Source organism: Physella acuta, unplaced genomic scaffold, assembly GCF_028476545.2.
Source record: "Physella acuta isolate Inbredline_101_S28 unplaced genomic scaffold, ASM2847654v3 ptg000602l, whole genome shotgun sequence".
Lineage (NCBI taxonomy): Eukaryota > Metazoa > Mollusca > Gastropoda > Physidae > Physella > Physella acuta.
In genome coordinates, this window is record NW_026732121.1 from 31,952 (window position 1) to 48,873 (window position 16,922).

Below are 16,922 nucleotides of genomic sequence, written 5' to 3' on the forward strand. Positions count from 1 at the left end.
TACTAACTGGACACATCAACCATGTACTGCAGTACTAACTGGACACACACTAACGGAATGCTTATTGCATTATCACCATTTTATTTAGAATCAACAGCTCCAAATACAAAAACCACAAAATATATGCTCTGCTTTATATCACATACAAAATCAAAGAATCTTAAAGCTTGCCTGGAAAAATAAGTGCAGGATGGCATTACTTCTTTCACCTACCAGTAACACATCTACACACAATTTTAATGCATAATCTTATACACTTTTTTTAAATAGAAATTTTGTAAAAAAAAATAAATCAACCAAAATATTAAGAGGATTCTCTGAAAAAAGGTTAGCAATGGCAAGAAAACTTGGACACAACTGAATCTGTTGTAGACAAGTGATACCCAGTGTGTCATGACCTAGGCAATGCCATGGGTCTGAGCTGCATCTAATGACTTGTCAGCAGATTATCACAATATTTTGGTCTCAAGAGGAGGGTTAGAAATAAACAGTTTTTTTTTTTTACTAATTGACTAGATTAATTAATGATCAATCACAAATAAAACAACATGGAATGTAGGTGACATTAGAAGGTTTCAATCTTCTATAGAATAGTATCGAGAGAGTGAGGGCCTTCTTTCATCAGGGTCTCTGGCCTCTGGTGATACAGAGTTATCTAGCCTTCCATCAGCCTGATCCCCCCTGTCATGGAGCACTGAGGACATTTTCTCCTGCCTTCTCTCCCCTTGATCAGTCAATGCTGCTGCCACTCTGTCATGTCTGGCTTCGTTTACAGCCAGGGTGCCATCATGGGGACGGAAGTTGGACACTTGAAAGTATTCTTTCACCTGCTGGCACATTTCACTCTCTTAGTGGATGGGATAACTTCACGGACAGGTTGAATGGATGGGATAACTTCACTGACAGCCTCAATGGATGGGATAACTAACTTGACTGACAGGCTCAATGGATGGGATAACTAACTTCACTGACAGGCTCAATAGATGGGATAACTAACTTCACTGACAGGCTCAATAGATGGGATAACTTCACTGACAGCCTCAATGGATGGGATAACTAACTTCACTGACAGGCTCAATGGATGGGATAACTAACTTGACTGACAGGCTCAATGGATGGGATAACTAACTTCACTGACAGGCTCAATGGATGGGATAACTAACTTGACTGACAGGCTCAATGGATGGGATAACTAACTTCACTGACAGGCTCAATAGATGGGATAACTTCACTGACAGCCTCAATGGATGGGATAACTAACTTCACTGACAGGCTCAATGGATGGGATAACTAACTTCACTGACAGGCTGAATGGATGGGATAACTAACTTCACTGACAGGCTCAATGGATGGGATTACTAACTTCACTGACAGGCTAACTGGATGGGATAACTAACTTCACTGACAGGCTCAATGGATGGGATAACTAACTTCACTGACAGGCTCAATGGATGGGATAACTAACTTCACTGACAGGCTCAATAGATGGGATAACTTCACTGACAGCCTCAATGGATGGGATAACTAACTTCACTGACAGGCTCAATGGATAGGATAACTAACTTCACTGACAGGCTCAATGGATGGGATAACTAACTTCACTGACAGGCTCAATGGATGGGATAACTTCACTGACAGGCTCAATGGATGGGATTACTAACTTCACTGACAGGCTGAATGGATGGGATAACTAACTTCACTGACAGGCTCAATAGATGGGATAACTAACTTCACTGACAGCCTCAATGGATGGGATAACTAACTTCACTGACAGGCTCAATGGATGGGATAACTTCACTGACAGGCTCAATGGATGGGATAACTTCACTGAAAGGCTCAATGGATGGGATAACTAACTTCACTGAAAGGCTCAATGGATGGGATAACTAACTTCACTGACAGACTCAATGGATGGGATAACTTCACTGACAGGCTCAATGGATGGGATAACTAACTTCACTCACAGGCTCAATGGATGGGATAACTAACTTCACTGGTAGGCTCAATGGATGGGATAACTAACTTCAGTGACAGGTTGAATGGATGGGATAACTAACTTCACTGACTGGTTGAATGGATGGGATAACTAACTTCACTGACAGGCTCAATAGATGGGATAACTTCACTGACAGCCTCAATGGATGGGATAACTAACTTGACTGACAGGCTCAATGGATGGGATAACTAACTTCACTGACAGGCTCAATGGATGGGATAACTAACTTGACTGACAGGCTCAATGGATGGGATAACTAACTTCACTGACAGGCTCAATAGATGGGATAACTTCACTGACAGCCTCAATGGATGGGATAACTAACTTCACTGACAGGCTCAATGGATGGGATAACTAACTTCACTGACAGGCTGAATGGATGGGATAACTAACTTCACTGACAGGCTCAATGGATGGGATTACTAACTTCACTGACAGGCTAACTGGATGGGATAACTAACTTCACTGACAGGCTCAATGGATGGGATAACTAACTTCACTGACAGGCTCAATGGATGGGATAACTAACTTCACTGACAGGCTCAATAGATGGGATAACTTCACTGACAGCCTCAATGGATGGGATAACTAACTTCACTGACAGGCTCAATGGATAGGATAACTAACTTCACTGACAGGCTGAATGGATGGGATAACTAACTTCACTGACAGGCTCAATGGATGGGATTACTAACTTCACTGACTGGTTGAATGGATGGGATAACTAACTTCACTGACAGGCTCAATGGATGTGATAACTAACTTCACTGACAGGCTCAATGGATGGGATAACTTCACTGACAGGCTCAATGGATGGGATAACTTCACTGACAGGCTCAATGGATGGGATTACTAACTTCACTGACAGGCTGAATGGATGGGATAACTAACTTCACTGACAGCCTCAATGGATGGGATAACTAACTTCACTGACAGGCTCAATGGATGGGATAACTTCACTGACAGGCTCAATGGATGGGATAACTTCACTGAAAGGCTCAATGGATGGGATAACTAACTTCACTGAAAGGCTCAATGGATGGGATAACTAACTTCACTGACAGGCTCAATGGATGGGATAACTAACTTCACTGGTAGGCTCAATGGATGGGATAACTAACTTCAGTGACAGGTTGAATGGATGGGATAACTAACTTCACTGACTGGTTGAATGGATGGGATAACTAACTTCACTGACAGGCTCAATGGATGGGATAACTAACTTCACTGACAGACTCAATGGATGGGATAACTTCACTGACAGGCTAACTGGATGGGATAACTTCACTGACAGGCTAACTGGATGGGATAACTTCACTGACAGGCTCAATGGATGGGATAACTAACTTCACTGACAGGCTAACTGGATGGGATAACTTCACTGACAGGCTCAATGGATGGGATAACTTCACTGACAGGCTCAATGGATGGGATAACTAACTTCACTGACAGGCTCAATGGATGGGATAACTAACTTCACTGACAGGCTCAATGGATGGGATAACTAACTTCACTGACAGGCTCAATGGATGGGATAACTAACTTCACTGACAGACTCAATGGATGGGATAACTTCACTGACAGGCTCAATGGATGGGATAACTAACTTCACTGACAGGCTCAATGGATGGGATAACTTCACTGACAGGCTCAATGGATGGGATAACTAACTTCACTGACAGGCTCAATGGATGGGATAACTAACTTCACTGACAGACTCAATGGATGGGATAACTTCACTGACAGGCTCAATGGATGGGATAACTAACTTCACTTACAGACTCAATGGATGGGATAACTTCACTGACAGGCTCAATGGATGGGATAACTAACTTGACTGACAGGCTGAATGGATGGGATAACTAACTTGACTGACAGGCTCAATGGATGGGATAACTAACTTGACTGACAGGCTCAATGGATGGGATAACTAACTTCACTGACAGCCTCAATGGATGGGATAACTAACTTCACTGACAGCCTCAATGGATGGGATAACTAACTTGACTGACAGACTCAATGGATGGGATAACTAACTTGACTGACAGGCTCAATGGATGGGATAACTAACTTCACTGACAGCCTCAATGGATGGGATAACTAACTTCACTGACAGGCTCAATGGATGGGATAACTAACTTGACTGACAGGTTGAATGGATGTACTCACCTTACTAGCAGGTAGACAGCATGCTGAATGTATGTGAGTTAATACCTTCCACATTGGAGGTGGGGACTTAGATGGTTTAGATCGGCTCATCCTCAACAGCTCTTCTTTAGTGTATGCATATTCTAGGAGAGTAACAAAAATCACACTATAACTAAGAAATCTATATTGATGAAAATGGAAGTCTATCTGTGGCTTTGCCTTTTAAGCATTACTACACAAATAAACCAATACCAGGGTAGGTTACCTAAAAAATTTTTTTATCTCAATTTTGCAGGCGTTGAGCCCTGTCAGTAGGGTGGGATTTGATGCCAAAAGTTTCCCACCAGCTACCTTAGCACCTGCAATACGATGATTGTGCATCATGCACAAGGAGTCAGAGGTCTACTTGATTCAACAGTCAAACTACAGTACACATTATCTGGTTACACAGACCACAGTGGGCTCTCTTATATGCACTATGGCGCCTACATTAACTTTAAAGAGCACCCTACACTAGGGACAAGGCTGCTACATTCAATGACTAAAACCAGGGATCACACCCAGTGCCCCTGCTGTTGGGTAACAGCTGACTCCTGAGAACGTCCCCATGACACCCGGGCAGTCCCTGAGAGGTATTCTACCTCACATTTATGGAGGGTGATTACTGTACACTCAAGGCATTCATAGTGTGCACAAACTTGCGGCCTACTAACAACTAAAGATTCAAGAAATAAAGTACCAGCTTTATTTACTCAAATTTTTAAATGAAACAAGGTCACAAGCCTAAAAATACAAGTTTACTGACGCGTTGATGAAACCCTAATAAAATATTTTGTCTCTGGTGTGTAGAACTAGATGGCAGCAGCAGACAATGTAAGTTAGCACAAAATAAATGGCTTGAAAATCATCATCTAGCTAATTAAACCCCCCCCCCCATGCTAGTTTTACCATGTTATTACATGTACTGTAAGATAGTGTACTGACTCCTTTATTTAATTACTCACTAATTAGATTCATGATGGCTGAGTTACTTGTTTGAGCGCTGGTTTGCTCATCTGGTTCTTTTTCAACTTTCACAGACACCTGCTGGACAAATGTCACACAACTCTTGTTACTCTCAATCAGAGGTGTCTAATATAGCCAGTGGTGTCATAAAACAGTTGTCTAATATAGCCAGTGGTGTCATGGGACAGTTGTCTAATATAGCCAGTGGTGTCATGGGACAGTTGTCTTATATAGCCAGTGGTGTCATGGGACAGTTGTCTAATATAGCCAGTGGTGTCATGGGACAGTTGTCTAGCCTGTGGTGTCATGAGAAAGTTGTCTAATATAGCCAGTGGTGTCATGGGACAGTTGTCTATAGCCAGTGGTGTCATGGGACAGTTGTCTAATATAGCCAGTGGTGTCATGGGACAGTTGTCTATAGCCAGTGGTGTCATGGGACAGTTGTCTAATATAGCAAGTGGTGTCATGAGGCAGTTGTCTAATATAGCCAGTGGTGTCATGGGACAGTTGTCTAATATAGCCAGTGGTGTCATGAGACAGTTGTCTAATATAGCCAGTGGTGTCATGGGACAGTTGTCTAATATAGCCAGTGGTGTCATGAGACAGTTGTCTAATATAGCCAGTGGTGTCATGGGACAGTTGTCTAATATAGCCAGTGGTGTCATGGGACAGTTGTCTAATATAGCCAGTGGTGTCATGGGACAGTTGTCTAATATAGCCAGTGGTGTCAAGGGACAGTTGTCTAATATAGCCAGTGGTGTCATGGGACAGTTGTCTAGCCAGTGGTGTCATGAGACAGTTGTCTTATATAGCCAGTCGTGTCATGGGACTGTTGTCTAATATAGCCAGTGGTGTCATGAGACAGTTGTCTAATATAGCCAGTGGTGTCATGGGACAGTTGTCTAGCCTGTGGTGTCAAGGGACAGGTGTCTAATATAGCCAGTGGTGTCATGGGACAGTTGTCTTATATAGCCAGTGGTGTCATGAGACAGTTGTCTAGCCAGTGGTGTCATGGGACAGTTGTCTAATATAGCTAGTGGTGTCATGGGACAGTTGTCTAATATAGCCTGTGGTGTCATGAGACAGTTGTCTAATATAGCCTGTGGTGTCATGAGACAGTTGTCTAATATAGCCAGTGGTGTCATGGGACAGTTGTCTAGCCTGTGGTGTCATGGGACAGTTGTCTAATATAGCTAGTGGTGTCATGGGACACTTGTCTAATATAGCCAGTGGTGTCATGGGACAGTTCCAGTTGAACTACAGGAACAAAACCAACCTGTTCCTTAGGTTTATCTTGGTCTTCTACGCTCTGTGTCCATATGGTCACTGCATGCATTTCAGTAAACAAAATCCTAGAGGCAAGCTGTAGGTAAAATAATTGGCTGGGCTTTCAAGATTATAACTAATAAAAACATTTTACTCAAATATTTGACCCACCTGACCACCATATCATGTCTTTATGACCACTGTCCAGCTGTCTGTCTGACCACTGTCCAGCTGTCTGATCACTGCCTAGTTGTCTGTCTGACCACTGTCCAGCTGTCTGTCTGACCACTGTCCAGCTGTCTGATCACTGCCTAGTTGTCTGTCTGACCACTGTCCAGCTGTCTTTATGACCACTGTCCAGCTGTCTGACCACTGTCCAGCTGTCTGACCACTGTCTAGTTGTCTGACCACTGCCCAGTTGTCTTTCCACTGTCCAGCTGTCTGACCACTGTCCAGCTGTCTGACCACTGTCTAGTTGTCTGTCTGACCACTGTCCAGCTGTCTTTATGACCACTGTCCAGCTGTCTGACCACTGCCCAGTTGTCTTTCCACTGTCCAGCTGTCTGTCTGACCACTGTCCAGCTGTCTGACCACTGCCTAGTTGTCTGTCTGACCACTGTCCAGCTGTCTGACCACTGTCCAGCTGTCTGACCACTGCCTAGTTGTCTGTCTGGTCACTGTCCAGCTGTCTGTCTGACCACTGTCCAGCTGTCTGACCACTGCCTAGTTGTCTGTCTGGTCACTGTCCAGCTGTCTGTCTGACCACTGTCCAGCTGTCTGACCACTGTCTAGTTGTCTGTCTGACCACTGTCCAACCACTGTCCAGCTGTCTGACCACTGCCTAGTTGTCTGTCTGACCACTGTCCAGCTGTCTGACCACTGCCTAGTTGTCTGTCTGACCACTGTCCAGCTGTCTGACCATGGTCCAGCGGTCTCCCAAAGAAAAGGTTCTGTACTCACTAAAATGTTCTGCAGGTTGGACCCACTGATGACCATTGTATCTCCCAAGGGTGTTACCAATGTAAACAAATACTTGATTTTATCTTGACACAAGCTGCAACATTAGATATGACTGACACTACACATCATCACAACAAGTTAGATATGACTGACACTACACATCATCACAACAAGTTAGATATGACTGACACTACACATCATCACAACAAGTTAGATATGACTGACACTACACATCATCACAACAAGTTAGATATGACTGACACTACACATCATCACAACAAGTTAGACATGACTGACACTACACATCATCACAACAAGTTAGACATGACTGACACTACACATCATCACAACAAGTTAGATATGACTGACACTACACATCATCACAACAAGTTAGATATGACTGACACTACACATCATCACAACAAGTTAGACATGACTGACACTACACATCATCACAACAAGTTAGACATGACTGACACTACACATCATCACAACAAGTTAGACATGACTGACACTACACATCATCACAACAAGTTAGACATGACTGACACTACACATCATCACAACAAGTTAGACATGACTGACACTACACATCATCACAACAAGTTACATATGACTGACACTACACATCATCACAACAAGTTAGATATGACTGACACTACACATCATCACAACAAGTTAGATATGACTGACACTACACATCATCACAACAAGTTAGATATGACTGACACTACACATCATCACAACAAGTTAGATATGACTGACACTACACATCATCACAACAAGTTAGATATGACTGACACTACACATCATCACAACAAGTTAGATATGACTGACACTACACATCATCACAAGTTAGATATGACTGACACTACACATCATCACAACAAGTTAGATATGACAGACACTACACATCATCACAACAAGTTAGATATGACTGACACTACACATCATCACAACAAGTTAGATATGACTGACACTACACATCATCACAAGTTAGATATGACTGACACTACACATCATCACAACAAGTTAGATATGACTGACACTATACATCATCACAAGTTAGATATGACTGACACTACACATCATTAGTAATTACAGAAAACAATTACTTTTGAATGAGGCTGAGAGAACAATATAAAAATGAGCTATATCAATTTTGGATAAAACAATTACCTTTGAATGAGACTGGTAAAACAATCTAAAAATATGCTAGCTCAAATTTAGCTAAAACAATTACCTTTGACTGAGGCTGTTAACATTTGCCGACAACTGCCATCACATGTGGAATCAACATAAAGAATGTAAACAGGTGCATTCATTATCAAATTTAATTTAAAAAAACTAATATGAAAGTACATTTGAAAGCTACTATGGGAATTAATGAGTCTTATATTTGTTTGATACATCAAATGACAATACAGGCTGAACAGTAAGCACCCCACTACATGGATCTTTTACCTAGTAAAATGACTGAGACGACTCAAAAATAACCATTCTGTTATTTTACATACTTGTATGACTGAGACTTGACTCAAAAGTAACCATTCTCTTGTTTTACCTAGTGGTATGACTGAGACTTGACTCAAAAGTAACCATTCTCTTGTTTTACCTAGTGGTATGACTGAGACTTGACTCAAAAGTAACCATTCTCTTGTTTTACCTAGTGGTATGACTGAGACTTGACTCAAAAGTAACCATTCTCTTGTTTTACCTAGTGGTATGACTGAGACTTGACTCAAAAGTAACCATTCTCTTGTTTTACCTAGTGGTATGACTGAGACTTGACTCAAAAGTAACCATTCTCTTGTTTTACCTAGTGGTATGACTGAGACTTGACTCAAAAGTAACCATTCTCTTGTTTTACCTAGTGGTATGACTGAGACTTGACTCAAAAGTAACCATTCTCTTGTTTTACCTAGTGGTATGACTGAGACTTGACTCAAAAGTAACCATTCTCTTGTTTACCAAATGCTTGCCCAAACACATTGCATGATTGGTCATACTTAACAAAGAGACATAACTACAGCTATTAAGTATAATATTTTTGTCTCCCCTTGTTAATTTAATACAACCTTGTGTTAGTGCCCTTATCTGCTCTTGTAATCAAAAGCAATAAATAATTCAAAGAACTTTGTAATTCTCCATTAATAATTTACACTAATGTGCTATCTTAGTTGCCAGCAGATACACATGTAAAATGCCAGAAAATGGTCAACCAGTTACTTTCTCAATTAAAATAAATATATCTGTGAATTTCGAAATGTTCCTGTACTTGTGTATTTCTGAAAAGTGGAACAATGCTGTGCTGAGGAACCATCAGCCTAAAATAAAATTAAAAAAATAAGAATAATCTTACAGCATTATGCTGCCTGTCAACTGGGGTAACCAGCTGATGCCCTTGAGAGTATCTGTCTTGTCTGTGTTGGGACTGCTCTTCATCCTCTAGACTTGCTATATTGTTGTTGAAACTGCTGTCAAATGATTTGGGCACACTTGGTGAACTATAGGGCTCTGGTGACAAATCTTTCTTGTTGCTTTTGTATGAGCCACAACTTGATGAATCAGCTGAACTTTGTCGGGTGTACGGGTCCAATCTTCCTTTCAAACACATCTTATTGTTTAGATTGTGCCAGTTGTCTTCCACCTTTTCTCCTTGCATTTCTTCTTTGTCTGTAAACTTCACAAAAAAAAAAAATGTTAAGGCAAGAAAAAAAAAACTGCTTTAAAAACTAGTAAACAAACACCATTTTAAAACTGTGTATAAAAAATAAGAAATATGTGCTTTATTTGGCAAATTTAAGGATTCGCTTTAACTTAAGTAATGCTTGTAGGCTAGTGGACATTAAGAAAAAAAGAAGTAAAACTAAGCTCATTAAAAAATCAGCATTCATTAAGGACACCAGTGTAAATATTTTACCTCACTTCCTAGACTAACCAGTGTAAATATTTTACCTCACTTCCTAGACTAACCAGTGTAAATATTTTACCTCACTTCCTAGACTAGTTTGTCTTTGAAAAAATGTTTCTGTCAGACCTCCTAAAATGTATAACATCAGTAAGTTATGAGCAATGCAATCAACAAAAATCAATACAGGTGTATAGACAATACAATAATCTACTGTAGATCATATTACATTTTAATTTAAAGACAATTATTACAAAATGTGTGCTGACAGAATATGTATTAATTAATTCACTACTCTAATTTGGAAATCATTTAAGAACCAAATGTTCAATATTAAATAAGACTTTATTGTTGAAACTTGAAATGATGATTAGAGCCCATAGCTAGACTAAAATAAATTAATTTTTAGACTAGTTTAGGGCCTATAAAAACTCTCTTGCATAATTATGAGTGAAAAAAATGACTGTTCCATTCCATTAATGTTCATGTCATTACCTGGATTAGTTTCTGGTTTTGATAAAGATCTTATTGGTCTTGCCTTTTTTAGACCATTTATTCTAGGGGCTGAAGCTTTTGGAAGACCTAAAAAGACTGATGACATCTTTTTTCTGATGCCACTTTGACTTTAACCTCTGAATAAAAATAAATTTATCAGATGGATATTGTAAATTTATGGAAAGCTGTTATGTTAGTCAATTTAGTTTCTATTAATAGTTCAAATCCAATGTTAAATTTACATAAAAAAATACACACATCTCATAATAGTAAATGCTGCATAATAAATAGATATAGGCCTAGGTCAAATGGATTTTAATTAAATTTAATATGCAGAAAGTAGTTAAAAAGTAAGTATGAACATCATCATTTTTGTTTTTGGAAGTAGGATAAAAAACACAGCTAGCAGGCTAAAGGCAACTTATAGATAATCATACTAGATCAAGATAACGTAGGTACATTCTAGATCTAGGCCTAGGAAAGAAACTATGGCTATCTGTAAAAAATAACTAGACTAAATAAAAAAAAAAGATTATTTAAAGATTCTTCTAGAATCTAGATTTAGTTCTAGATCTAGATTAGAAGACATGCTTTAAAAGTGTGGGTCTATATAAAATTTATTTATTATTACATTAGGCCAATAATATTTTATTTATTATTATTTAGTTAGTTAGACTAAAGCCTGCCGCTAAAGCTAAGTAGGCCTATAGAATCTAGTATACTTAAATACTAGATCTAGATTCTAAATAGATCTAGAATCTAGTCTAGATCAATCTTTAAATCATAGATCTAGAATTAAACTAGTCACTAAAAAAAGTAAAGTACTAGATTCTAGAACTAGCTATACATTGCAAGCAGCATTTCAGTTTGTGGAGATTTTCTCAATGACAGTGTTGCCTAAGTGTAGGTAAGTGTTGCTAATTTTTCTAGATTTACATGCCTGGGCCTGAACATCCATAGAGGGAAAAGTTAAGTTCTCAAAGTCAATGCATCAAGCAGCACCCCTATATAACTGCGGCTATAACATTGACAGAAGAAGCCCTTGAATCTAGAAGAAGTGGATAGATTCACCTACCTTGAAGTATTGTTGATAAGCAGGGTGGGACAGAAGCAGACATAAAAATAAGGACAGGCAAGGCAAGAGCAGTCTTCAACCAACTAAAAGGACAGAAGCAGACATAAAAATAAGGACAGGCAAGGCAAGAGCAGTCTTCAACCAACTAAAAAATGCTTGGGATTCTCAAGATTTAACCCTTGCCAAAGCCCTTGGTATAAAAATCTGGATCTTCAACACACTAGATTAGATCTAGTAAAACCTGCTTTACTGCAGCTTTACTCTATGGAGCTGAGACATGGAGAATAACTGCTATAAAAATAAGAAATAAACTTAATAAGTTTAACTTATGCCTCAGAAAGATCCTGCAAATTTGCTGGCCTAAAGGCTAAAACTGTAAAACCAACAGAAATGATGTTCTAGATCTATATTCTAGATCTATATTCTAGGGCAACGGACAAATCAACTGCCAGCTGAAGTAGAACCTCCAGAGAAAATGGATTGGCCACACACTCCCCGGGAAATCTGTATCCAGCATAACAAGTATTAACAAGACAGGCCCTCGCCTGGAATCCACAGGGCAGGAGGAGAAGAGGCAGACCAAGAAAGTTTAGAAAGACCTGGAGACGTGACCTGGAAGAAGACACCAAGAAGATTGGATACACCTGGGGACAGTTGGAGAGTCTGGAGAGACTAGCCCAGGACAGAGACGCCTTGTCAGCGGCCTATGTCCCAGGAAGCAAACCTAACCTAAGTTATAATATCTAGATTACATAATCTAGATACTATCCAGATGATCCTCATCAGTATCTAGATTCTAGATCTAAATCTAGAATGTCTAGATTCTAGATTAGATGTAATCTAGAATCTAAATTCTAGATCTACCTACACAGAAGTCAAACAGTGGCATTTCTTACATGACAGTGCCAGATTTAATCGAAAATCCTGGACCACTTTTTGTGTGTGATTATTATGCTTAAAATTAAATAAAGATACGTTTTTAAGTTAGTAATATTTGGTGCAGCAATAAAATAATGCCTTTATAGAAAATACCTAGATCTAGATCTATATACAATTCTACTAAACATTAAGCTGTGCCTATTACATTATATAGTATATAGAATACTATAGTGTATTAGTAAAAAAAACCTTGCCATTAAATCACGGACAGAGATCCTAAGCGTCAGTCTAGATCTAGACGTGGTAAATCATTTGTTCGAAATATTGAAATTTTATTCGCCATCTGTTGTCGTCAGCAGCAGCTCCATGTGAGAGGGGGAGTAGTGTGTGGGGGTGGGGGGGGGGGGCGGGCTTGGACTTGGTTATTTTACCTGATAACCACTGAAGTGAATTGATTATATTTCGTGTAAGCCATTTATTCACACCTGTAGCACCCATTTTTATCAATTTTTTTTAGAGTGAAGAGATGTTAGTCTATAGAGTACAAAAAAGGAACAAGCTTAATCCAGTGCTAACTAAATAATCAGTGTTTCTTCCAGACTTTTTTCTCCGGTGGGGGGAAGGGGGGCACTTGATATTTTCGGGGGGTCAAAAAATTTTTTTTGGGGGGGGGGGGGGGGCGGACACTTGTAAAAATGTATGTTTACTCTATACATTCCATCTCGTTCGGGTGGCGGGGGGGGGGGGGGGGCAATATCCATCTGTACGCTCTACGATTCTACCACTCCGTCCTTAAAAGTAAAGTTTCTTCTTCGAACCAAACGGTCTAAATTGCAAGTGAAGTAGAGTCCACATGATTCTGTGACCTCAGGATCAGTGTTTCTTTCAGACTTTTTAAAGCGGGGGGGGGGCTTGAAATTTTCAGGGGGGAACGGAAACACACTGGTAAAAGCATATATTTTCAATATAAATTCTACTTCGTTGGGGGGGGGGGGGGAGAGGGGGGGGGAAGAGAGGGGGGGGGAAGAGAGGGGGTAGACGTCATAAGCAACAAAAGCTTTTATGGTGGAAAAAAAAAGCGAAATAGTTTCATTTTCTTATTTTCAGTGCATTTAAAAGCTTGCTATTAGAAAATATTTGTTTTATTAGTAATTCGACCTTTGACTTTAATGAAATCGACACCCCTATCTAAAGGACGGCCATGTACCACTTGTTAACGCCCGTGAAAACCAGCCGTCCGTGACAAACTGTTCACTAACGGTTCAGCCTCATCAACAGGCTGATTGAGTTCAGAGGTGTAGCGACCCTTCCCGGCGCCCGAGGGACAAACTTTCAATTTGGCGCCCCGCTCGGGAGCAAATTTTCGATTTGCACCCCCCTCAAACTTTTGATTTGCACCCCCCCCCCCCCCTCAAACTATTTAAAATGCAAAAATGCAGCTAAAATGACATTTTAATTTGTTTTTCCAACCCATTTTGGCGCCTCCTAAGGTCGGCGCCCGGGGACATATGTACCCCCCCCCGCTACGCCTCTGATCGAGTTATCACTTGAGGTTAATTTTGTTTTATCTCCCCTGTCGTTACAACATTTTAGAAATTTTAACATTAAATTTTAATGACTAATTGTCTATCTAATTTAGATTAAAAATGAGGCCAATTCTAGACCGAAAAATATGCGCATAGTTCTACAATATCAATTCCATTTCGTTCGGGGGGGGGGGGGGCTCTGATGGGACAGGGACTAACCACGATAAATAATTAAATAGTAGATTTAAATAGGCTATTAAAATAGATTTTAAAAAATAATATATATTTAACTTATAGTCAAGAATTCTTTGCTAGCTATACTATGTGCCATGAACCCTCAACCCCTGGCGACCCGCCTGAAGCGCAACTGCTTGGCCACACGGTGCAGATAGTTTTGTCAGAAGAATAAAGATCAAATGTAATTGACCCCCTAGCGCAGCAATAAAAGAATTAATTGAGTCCATTGCGCAGCTATTAATAGTATTTAATTTGATATTTAAGTCATTGCGTTTTGCATCTTTTGCCGGCCAGATAGCGCGTGGGGGAAAATCTTTTTCGGAGTATCTTTGTAAAATAAGATATCATTGCATTGTCATTGAAGAATATAGTGTGGAATGTTCGAATGAAATCGCTGCCTTAAAAGTGGGTTAAAATTGAGTTACAGGCTTTGCCACAAAGAAACAAATAAATAAAAACAACAACACCAAAAGCAAACAAACAAGCTAGCATAGTGAACTCACAGTTCAAAGTATTAGATTGTCGGATTTATAAATATATATTTTTTTCATGTTTTAAAATTTGGTGGCGTTTTTCCTTTGATTTGTTTCATTGATTGCGATTTTTATCTTGTGATTTTCTCCCCCCCCCCCCCCCCCCCTCTAAGCCCTCTTGTATTGTCACTAGTTTTCATAGGCCAGAGATCGTGGTTTGTTTCCTGGTCATCTGACTCTGATATAAACTTGAACACGGTCTTTTAACTTTGGCACACAACAGGCAACCATGTTCTTATTTTTACAGCTTAGCCGTAAGTTAATAAAATTAAGTTGAATGAGTTTTGTTTTAGATAGACTCTCAATATAAAGATTTAAGTACACACATTCACGAAAAAAGCAATAAATTTCACCGAGATAAAAAAAATACCCTTAGTTGTCCGTTGACGTCCATGCATGTATTCCTCCCTCCCCCATGTATCTTCCCTCCCATGTGTACTAGTGCCTGTAGCCCGACCCGTTGGCTGGGGCCACGTCTAGGTCATGACGCAACCAAACCTGACCACAGCACAGCAGGCTCAGCCCGACCTACGGTGGCTACGTAACGGTCAAGGACATCAAAGGTGCTGCGCCACCGCGCGATGACCAGCCCTGCCCGCTGGTCAGGAAGAGTTATCTGTAATGGCTGTCACGTGATTTTATTGGTGGCACTTTCTGAACACGTGTGGAGACCTGAAGGGTGGGGTGGGGGGGGGGGGGGGGGGGGCGGGGTTGAGGGAGGAGTTGCTCTGGACATTTTCTTAAAATTTGCGTTAGGGGTGTGAAGTGAGGGAGAGGTTAGGGTTAGGGGTGTGAAGTGAGGGAGAGGTTAGGGTTAGGGGTGTGAAGTGAGGGAGAGGTTAGGGTTAGGGGTGTGAAGTGAAGGAGAGGTGTAATTGTTTGGCCAAAAGGGCATAACTTGAATTATAACTCACCTCTATATTTGGGCTTCACTGGCACCATAAAATCTTCCTCCCCCTCCCTCCCTATACATAATATCATCATCATCATCATCCCCATCCTTCTTCTCATCATCATCATCATCATCATCATCATCATCATGTGGAGCCTTAGTGGGGCAAAGGTACACAACCACCCCATTCCATAGTGCACATATATTTATGATAGGAGGGGAATCATATGCTTTCTCTGACGGGAATGGAACTAAAAACACTTGAGCCGACCATAATTTAATAATACCCAATATTCTTATTTTCTATAGGGGAAAGAATCGTGCTCAATTGCTTACGCCTTAAATGTTAATTGTGTTGTTTCCCTTAGTATTGAAAAGTTATCACGAATACTATACGTTGGCAAAAAGCGACCGGCTCATCCTTAGTTCACAACAAATGTTGGAGGTGCTTGTTACCAGTCACTAGAAATTAAAACTTTCACCTACATTTTGATATATTTTGCTTCTTTAGAAGCAAAATGTCCGTAAAACTAAGTGTGTCTATTCAATAACGATGAGTCATGCAGCTCAAATTGTACGCTTTCTAATTTTTTTATCCTGCTTCTCTTGGGCACCCCTCTGGTCGGCATCTCAAGTGGCCACCCCCATGACTACTAAGTCATTAGATCTAAGTAGTCTATATATGTAAGAAAGAATAGATAGGCTACTTCATACTAAAAAAGTTTATACCATCTGTTTTTTCTATGGCTTACTCAATAAGTAAATTGCGAAAAGTTTAATAATATATTTGAAAAATTCGGATTTTTCTACAGAACAATTTATTATTTACTAAGAAGATGACATTATTCTAGATATCTAGATCTAGAGAATCTAGCAGTCGCTACTTGGCCCGGACGAATCTCTTATCAAAATTATTTAAATTAATGATGATGTGACGATGTCAAAGTCTAAACTAAAAACTCCATAGATCTAGATTAATAAATAGATCTAGAATCTAGT

At 40.0% G+C, this 16,922-nt stretch overlaps 1 protein-coding gene across 6 annotated transcripts; it reads right to left on the reverse strand.

Annotated features, from left to right (window-relative positions):
• Positions 1–58: 58 nt before the first annotated feature.
• On the reverse strand, positions 59–13,021 carry LOC131947639 (uncharacterized). Of its 6 annotated transcripts, none has more exons than XM_059308876.1 (10): positions 12,990–13,021; positions 10,782–10,918; positions 10,369–10,418; positions 9,738–10,058; positions 8,619–8,650; positions 7,376–7,469; positions 6,426–6,512; positions 5,149–5,230; positions 4,166–4,287; positions 59–827 (listed from the first exon to the last, which is right to left on the reverse strand). In XM_059308876.1, the coding sequence occupies exons 2-10, from the start codon at positions 10,885–10,887 to the stop codon at positions 576–578; spliced, it is 1,146 nt and encodes a 381-aa protein (XP_059164859.1). In that variant the 5' UTR covers positions 10,888–10,918; positions 12,990–13,021; the 3' UTR covers positions 59–575. The 6 variants fall into 6 exon arrangements, with proteins under 6 accessions (XP_059164859.1, XP_059164860.1, XP_059164857.1 ...); XM_059308877.1 differs by lacking the exon at positions 12,990–13,021 and adding an exon at positions 12,753–12,787; XM_059308874.1 differs by lacking the exon at positions 12,990–13,021 and adding an exon at positions 12,725–12,773.
• Positions 13,022–16,922: the final 3,901 nt, after the last annotated feature.